This window comes from Arachis stenosperma, chromosome 10 (genome assembly GCF_014773155.1).
Source record: "Arachis stenosperma cultivar V10309 chromosome 10, arast.V10309.gnm1.PFL2, whole genome shotgun sequence".
Lineage (NCBI taxonomy): Eukaryota > Viridiplantae > Streptophyta > Magnoliopsida > Fabales > Fabaceae > Arachis > Arachis stenosperma.
In genome coordinates, this window is record NC_080386.1 from 24,107,230 (window position 1) to 24,115,307 (window position 8,078).

The following is an 8,078-nucleotide window of genomic DNA, read 5'->3' on the forward strand; positions in this document are numbered from 1 at the left end:
TTTTATACTTTAATTCTGTCTATGAAGAAAGTCCAAACCACTACCAATTCAAAATGTTACCTAATGTATTAGTAATCGGAAGTTGTAGAGGTTGAAGCAGAGTATTGGTGCTGTGTGGGTGTATTGTCTGGTGGCGGGTTTGGGAAACTCACGGAGGCGAAAAAAGCTAGCAGTACCACAGCCGGGGGTCACTCGCGGTTTCGTCTCAGCGGTCGAAGGAGACCGACGTGGCTTCCACATGAACGCGAACGCGAACTCGAATGGTGAACAGTGAGTAATGCGAACGGTGAAGGTTGATTGATCGAGGACGGCAAAGAACGAGAACGAAGGCGACCGCTGAACGCAGAGGCGAACCCAACAATAGCAACCAAATGGCGGTTCCTGAAAAGCGTCTGCAAATACAGAGACGACGAACGCTGAACTCTACCAAGCAGCTACGATCGGTGACCGAACAGGGGTTGAAGACCTGGAGCACGACGGAAAGCTACATTGAGGGACGGCCGACGAACATCACGAGTGCGCCGAAAACTAGGGCTAGGTATTGGTTTGGTACCAATTTGCGTTGCATCAGAAAGGGGGTGAGTCCACAAATAATGGGGGGTAAAGGGTTCCTGCAGGTTAGGTTTTCTTTTTTTTTTTTTTGGGTTTTAAAAACATTAAACCTTTGGATCATTTGTATCTGAACGGTTAAGGGTTGCAGTCTATCTCTCGCCAATTTCCTTAAACTTTTCCAGACCCATCCAATTTTTTCTACGAACCGAAGTGTGAATGTGAAAACAAAAAAATTACTCTATCACATTATATTTGTTTTCCAATTAATTAAGTTATTAATATATCTTAACTGAGTTGTTAACAATCTCGATTTTTAAAATGTTCTTTTAAATTGTAGGACCTGTGTCTGCACCAACTACCTCCAGCTGCAACACATGCAGAAACGTTGAATATTTTAACAAGACAAGTGTATCTACCACGTTTAGACACGCAACATCCTCACCTGCTGAAGAATCTTCCTCTCAACACCATAGCAGCTCCCTTTCAGTGGGTAAAATATCTGATTTTCATGAAATTTGCGGATGCAATGGGTGAACTTGTTTCAAGTTTCAACATAAAAAAAAATGATTTCGCAAAATAAAGATAAAATTATTTGTTTCAAGAAATAATAATTATTTTTTTTAGTTTTTTTTTTTCAGAAAATTTTCCTGCCTCCTCCTCCTCCTGATCAAGTTATTCACCTTCTTCTTCAGTGGCAGCGTTGCTTTGCTCGCACAACAACAGAACACCACTCACACTATTCACAGAATAAAAAAAAAAAACTGCCTCCTATCAATGGAAACCACCAAACAGCCAAACCCTAACAACCACCCCTCCCCCAATGCCGACCCCGAACAACAACAAAGCCACTTCACCGACGGAGACGACGACGAAGAAGAATTTGAAGAAGAAGAGGAAGAAGACGGAGACGACGTCGTTTCGCATGACTCCCAGTCCCCAGTGTCGCAGCTTCGCGAGCAGCGCTTCAAGATGGAGACGCTCTCGCGGCGGCTGTCATCGGAGCTTGTACCAATCAGAGTCCACGACATTGTGATCCGTGGCAACGCGAAGACGAAGGATTGGGTGATCCAAGCGGAGCTCGAGGGGATCGAGAACGCCGCCACCGTGCAGGACCTGATTCGCGCCTCGCAGGTCGCACTTGCAAGGCTCCAGGGACTCGGAATCTTCGATTCCACCAACCTCCGCCTTGAGCCTGGGCCGCCGGAGCTCCCTCACACAGCCAACATCGTCATTGATGTCGTCGAAGCCGCTAGCAAAGTCAGTGGAGAATTCGGCGTTTACACCAAACCCTCGGTAGGTATTGTTCTTGTTTGCTTTTCATTTTTTGACATTTTATTATGTTGAGATTTGACATCATAATATTTTGGGTGGGGTTTTAGACGAGTTAGAATTTGATGCGGGTGATGTTACTTATTCATTGCATTTTAAGAAATTTTGTGATCATTTTAGGATGAACACGCTGGTGTGTATATGCAGCGTTGGTTGTTGATGGTAGGAAATAGAGAAAGGTTCTGTTTGAGATTGTTATTATGCTAAACAATCATTGTTTGAGTGTTGGCTTCCAAAGTTTTTCAAGTTAGATAGAGTATGAGTATTGCATTTGCTTCCTCGATTGCGAAGTTCTAGTTACTGGTATTGACTTTGAGGTGGAAATGTCACTTTCTGCTGATCTTGTGGATAAGGATTAGGAAACCATGGTTTTAGTCCCCCTTGGAGTTTGGGTAGCTGGCTAAAGAATGACTCACATTATCTCCATCTGTTTGTTCCACAAACTCCTGGTATGATTAGATAGTTATTGAAAAGGCACATCCTCTTACTGCCCATCTAGGTTTTTGTCGTCTTTTAGTATGAGCTTTGATGGTTCAGATGTTCTCCATGGAGATTGAATTAATCTTTTTTCCACATATTCTAGTATAAACTAATGGTTTAACAGAAATGAAATTTTCTTTGCTTGATTGCCTCTAAATATTAGAGCTATTATACAGTTGAAGACTTGTAGCAAAAGAGAAAAATAAAGAAAAATAAAGAAAGAGCAATATATGTACTTTTGCTTTACTGCTTGGTTGTCGGTATCATACTTCAGGCTGACGAGGAGTTATTTTGGATATAATAAGATTGGTGATGTAGTATGAGACTGAAAGATAGATGAGTTTTAGCGCTATACATGATAAAAACTAGGAATAATGTATTTAGTGAGAATTGAGAAAATTAGTGTAGCACTCTACTAAGCATGGGCACCTACATAGACACTAGACACATAGACGTGACATGCCATATATATAAAATATAAAGAAAGTTTTAGATGATTTATAATATCATCTTGATATTTTATTGATATTATAATACACATTAATTTTTTTTCTTTTTTAATTCTTACCATTAAATTCTCGGAGAGGGTGATAAAACGTAGGTTGAGACAGGAAACACGGGTTTTAGAGAAACAATTTGGTTTTATGCTAGGTAGATCAATTGAGGCTATATACTTATTTAAGAAGAGTGATAAAGAAGTATCGGAGTAACAATAATGATCTATATATGATCTTTATGGTCTTGGAAAATGCATATGATTGTATATCAAGAGAGGTCTTATAGAAGGTTTTGGAAAAGCAGGGAGTAAGGACTTTATATATTTGTGCAATTAAGGATATGTACAATGGAGTTTCAACTAGTTTAAAGACTCAAGATGGTGTGACAGAGGAATTTTGCATTGGTGTGTAGGACTACACCAAGGGTTATTTCTAGGCACATTTCTTTTCCTATTGGTTTCGGAAATACTTATTGTCCGTATCTAAGAATCCATACCATGTTACATGCTTTTTGCCGATGATATCATCTTTATGGGAGAATCACGAGAACATTTAAATCAAAAGCTAGATTTGTAGAGAGAAATTTTAGAGGTGAATGATTTGCACATAAGCTGTAGTAAGACAAAATATATGAAATGTAAGTTCGGCACGAGAAAGGAAAACAGTAACACAGAAGTGAAAATCAGAAAAAGCATCATAGCACATGTAAAGAGATTTAAGTATTTGGGTGTATTATGTAGGATAATGGTGAAATCGAGAAGGATATAAATCGTACAATTCAAGCGAGTTAGTCAAAGTGACAGAGTGCATAAGCTTAAGGGTAAATTTTTTATTGTATTGTTATTAGACCAGCAATGTTATATAGAATGGAGTGTTCGGTTGGAAAAGGTGAGCGTGGGCATAAGCTTAGTGTGGCAAAGATGAAGATACTGAGACTAGATGGATGAGAAGTTAGACATGTATGGACAAAATAAAGAACGATAATAGAAGAGAGAAAGTTGGAGTAATGCCTAGGCTGCCTATTGTTGAAAAGACAGCTGAATCTTGTCTTAGGTGGTTGGACATGTGGGGAGAAGATAAACATACAGAAGGTGGTCAAAAGAGATTTATATGTAAACAACTCACCATAAACATGATATATCATAGGACACAATGGCACCTTTGATCCATGCAGCAGATCTTATCTAGTAGAATAAGATTTTTTTGTTGTTATTGTTTAATATATTTTTTAATTATGTAAAATATTTTAGATAATTTTTGTTGTATTAATAATTAATAATAGAAATTATTTCTAAACATAATTCAAGAATATATGCCAAGAATATATTTGAGTGTGTCCAAACATATCCAAAGCAACATTTTTTATTTTATTAAGACACAATTGGACACCTAAGACGTGTGTGGGGTCTGAAATATGTCTAAAATGCTGACATGGCAACTCAATGATCTTCATAGGTACTAGGAAGCATAACATTTTAGCGTCTAGTCACATATGAAGCAGACCTATATTTGTAGAAATCCCATACCTCCATTAAGGAGAATAGATTACATAGAAAGTAATCCAGTGGTTAGATGTTTGAGAGAGATCAATAAGAAAACTATGGATGAAACAATTGAGGTATCCAGATTTCAATGCTTTAAGACATGGTTTATACTAGGACACTATGTTAGCATGGAACTGAACGCAACCAATAGAATTGTCTGACTTATGTTGCTGACCCCAGACATAGGAACAAGGCTCTTTTTTTTTTTTGGTTGGGAATTGTTGTCATTTGGTTTAAATAATGCGTATAAACTTCAAATTGGAAATTAGGTACATAATCTATGTATTTATTTTGAGCTCCGCTTTGAATGTTTTTGCCGTGAAGTCTGTATTGGCTTTAGATCCTGTTTTATGATTATTGCTATTTCTGATGAGTACCTTCTGCTTCTTGACAGTCAAGATATAGTGCAATTTATCATTTATATGTCTCAACTTGTTAGCATTTTGTGACATGTTGGTTATTGCTGAATTACAAAGGTGTATAAATTGCAGATATAATATTTTCCATGTGGTGAATTCAAAAACTTTTGTTTCAGACTTCACTTTATTGGAGTTTGTGCATCAATCTTGAGTATTCATTGGTCTTAATCTGCTACTAACCTTTCTTTTCTCTTTCTCATTTATGAAAATTTGCATTGCTTTTGTAGACTAGTTCCTGGACTAGTGAAGGTACTCTTAAGTACAAAAACTTGTTAGGTTATGGTGATCTATGGGATGCTTCTGTGGCCTACGGTGCTAACCAAACAACGGAGGTGAGTATCGGGGTCTATGCCCCTAGACTTAAAGGATTGTTAACTCCTCTTGTAGCACGACTATCCTTGCTTTCCCAAGATTGGCAAGAGTTTTCTTCATACAAAGAGCAATTGTTGGGCATGTCTCTTGGCTTAATATCAACACAGCACCATGACTTAGTGTACACTCTTGGATGGCGTACCTTAACAGATCCGTCACAAATGTCATCCAGGTCTATAAGGAGACAACTTGGCCATGGTTTGCTGTCATCTCTGAAGTATACATTTAAATTTGACAGGAGAAATTCACCAATCAGGCCTACCAGAGGATATGCTTTTCTTTCTACCACTCACTTTGGTGGCCTCACACCAGATGAACGAAGCTTGCGGTATATTCGTCAGGTGCAATTAACTTCTTGAGCTCTTACGCTAAAATGCAATTGTAATAATTATTAAAATAATGCTGAGTGCTAGTATTTCAGAATTGATGCTAACCAGAAAGCTTATAACGAATTAGTTAATTTAAGTTTGAAACTTCTAGATTTTTTGCAATATTGTTAGTCCTCTTTAAATTGAGATGAAAATTGAGAACCTGGTCCTGCAGAAGAGAATTATGGTTCAAGATTTTTTATTTTGCCCCCCTTTGGAAGTGCTTTTAATTTTGGTAGTTACTGAGTCACCAAAAAAAAAAAAAAATTTGGTTGTTACTGGGGATGAGGGATTTATATATTTGAAAAGAAGTTTGAATGGAGCCATCCACCTTTACGGCATGTTCAATAGCATTTATGTTTAAGTTGTTTATATGTAAATACCACTCATGCATCCTAATATTTCTTTTTCTTTCTTGTTTTTGTCACGAGTAACTTGTTTAACACTTTCAATGCAGGAGTTCGATGTTCGTTGCGCAGTCCCCTTTGGGTTTTATAATACAGCACTGAATCTTGGCATTTCTGCCGGTGCTGTTTTTCCATGGGGCCCTGGTTTCTTGAACAAGCCATCTCCCCTTCCTGAAAGGTTTTATTTGGGTGGTGATTTCTCTCCAGTTTGCACCCTTGGAGGGCCAGTAACATTGTGGGGATTCAAAACTCGGGGATTAGGTCCTACTGAACCAAGAAGGCAAAGCAGAGATGGAGTCGGCGATGACAATGATGATTCATCTAGATGGGACTTTGTTGGAGGGGATCTTGCTGTTAGTGCTTTTGCAGACCTATCTTTTGATCTTCCAATCAAGTGGTTGAGAGAACACGGAATCCATGGTCATGTGTTTGCTGGTGCTGGGAATATTACAAAATTAACTCAGAACGAATATAAGCTGTTCTCTCCTCGCAAGTTCTTAGAATCCTTTCGGACATCAGTGGGCTGTGGATTTGTTATTCCTACTAGACTTTTCCGCTTAGAGGTTAGCTCCATTTGTTCAATTTATTTATATTTAATTAAGCTGTTGATCAAACTCTTAACTACGGTTTTTCTTGTGTGTTTTATGTATATATTTTGAGGGTGGGGATTCAAGCTATAGGAAGTGAATGGTTAATGAGTAATATAGCACAAACTGAGGGTAGTCTTATTTGTTATATTTGTACAAGAACCCTGCAAACTAGCAGCAATTGCTTTGCTTGTGTATTTGTCATTTACATTTTATAGGGTTTGACTTTGAACCGATCCATGCCTTGAATTTGTTGTGATGTGCGCACACGCACACACATACGTAGGCAAACAGCCTGTTGTAGATGTAGTTGCAAGCACATCTCACAAATATTCATCTTTTTCTCCAATACATTCCTTACACCTCTGTCCTAATGGAATTTACATTTCTGCAATGAATGTCTTCACTGACATACTCCTCATTGTTTCAGGGTAACTTCTACCATATTCTCCGGCAGGATGAGCATGATCGTGGAAAAACTGGATTTAGATTCAGTTTTTCGTCTCCTTCGTAGAAGCTGAGTTCAGTCAGAGATGAGGTTTTTTTTCCCCTCCTCTTGATGTAATTGTCAAGCATTCGTTTCCTAATTGCTTGAAATCAAGAGATTGTCTCAGGAAAAGAATTTATAGAGAATGGTTTTGAGTGAAAGCATTAACCCTTGGGGGTCAAAGCATATAAGCCAATGCTCATTGCATGGCAAAGGTGTATGAAATTAGAGTTCATGCACACGTACTTTTGCTACTCTGGAATGCCTTCATTGGCACTGAGAGTTCTTAAACGTTCTTCATCATTAACTGCAAATAACTCGTTAACGTTCGTTGAGAAACGAGAGATCATCCTTGACGATATTTCTGCCCTGTTCTTTCTCCCTCCCCCCACCCTCTCTCTCTCTCTCTCTCTCTCTCTCTCTCTCTCTCTCTCTCTCTCTCTCTCTCTCAAGCAATACACCCACCCCACCCCCATCTCCCAAAAAAAGAGAAAGATAGAGAGCGAGAAGAGGAACCGAGAAATTTTACTTTGTTCTATTGTATTTATAACTTGAACCGACACAACAAAAAACCTAAGAGCTTTGTTTGGTTTGTGATTCGTTTTTTCTTTCGAGAATTGTGTTTAAAAAAGAGAAGATACAGACAAATAAGAGTAAAAAGTATCTCTTTACAAACAAAAAAGGAGGCGTTCAACACTTATATTAGTTAACATTCAATCTTTTCGTTCATCAGAAGGAATCAACTGGAAATTGGACGGAGCATTTATGTAGCGCATTAAACACGATAAAGAACTTTTGTTTTTATTTTTAGGTAAAAATTTTATATAGAGTTGTTTCTATATAAAGTTGACAGTTAAGATTGATAATTTAGTTAAATTTATCCCACAAAAAAAAAAATCGCTATTTGCTTATTTTCTAAGGTCTAACTTTTTGCTCCTCTATTGAAAAGGGGCACAAAGTCATTTTGCATCATTGATAGACTACTTAAGATTCAATGTAAAAGGCAAGCCTTTGTCATTGTAAGTCAACTAAGCAG

At 37.9% G+C, this 8,078-nt stretch overlaps 1 protein-coding gene across 3 annotated transcripts; it reads left to right on the forward strand.

Annotated features, from left to right (window-relative positions):
* Positions 1 to 724: 724 nt before the first annotated feature.
* LOC130956206 (uncharacterized) lies at positions 725 to 7,401 on the forward strand. 3 transcript variants are annotated; one of them, XM_057883254.1, is made up of 6 exons: positions 725 to 770; positions 890 to 1,042; positions 1,177 to 1,845; positions 5,049 to 5,534; positions 6,019 to 6,531; positions 6,986 to 7,401. In XM_057883254.1, the coding sequence occupies exons 3-6, from the start codon at positions 1,327 to 1,329 to the stop codon at positions 7,067 to 7,069; spliced, it is 1,602 nt and encodes a 533-aa protein (XP_057739237.1). In that variant the 5' UTR covers positions 725 to 770; positions 890 to 1,042; positions 1,177 to 1,326; the 3' UTR covers positions 7,070 to 7,401. The 3 variants fall into 3 exon arrangements, with proteins under 3 accessions (XP_057739237.1, XP_057739238.1, XP_057739236.1); XM_057883255.1 differs by lacking the exon at positions 725 to 770 and having other exon boundaries at positions 1,245 to 1,845; XM_057883253.1 differs by lacking the exon at positions 725 to 770 and having other exon boundaries at positions 950 to 1,042; positions 1,191 to 1,845.
* Positions 7,402 to 8,078: the final 677 nt, after the last annotated feature.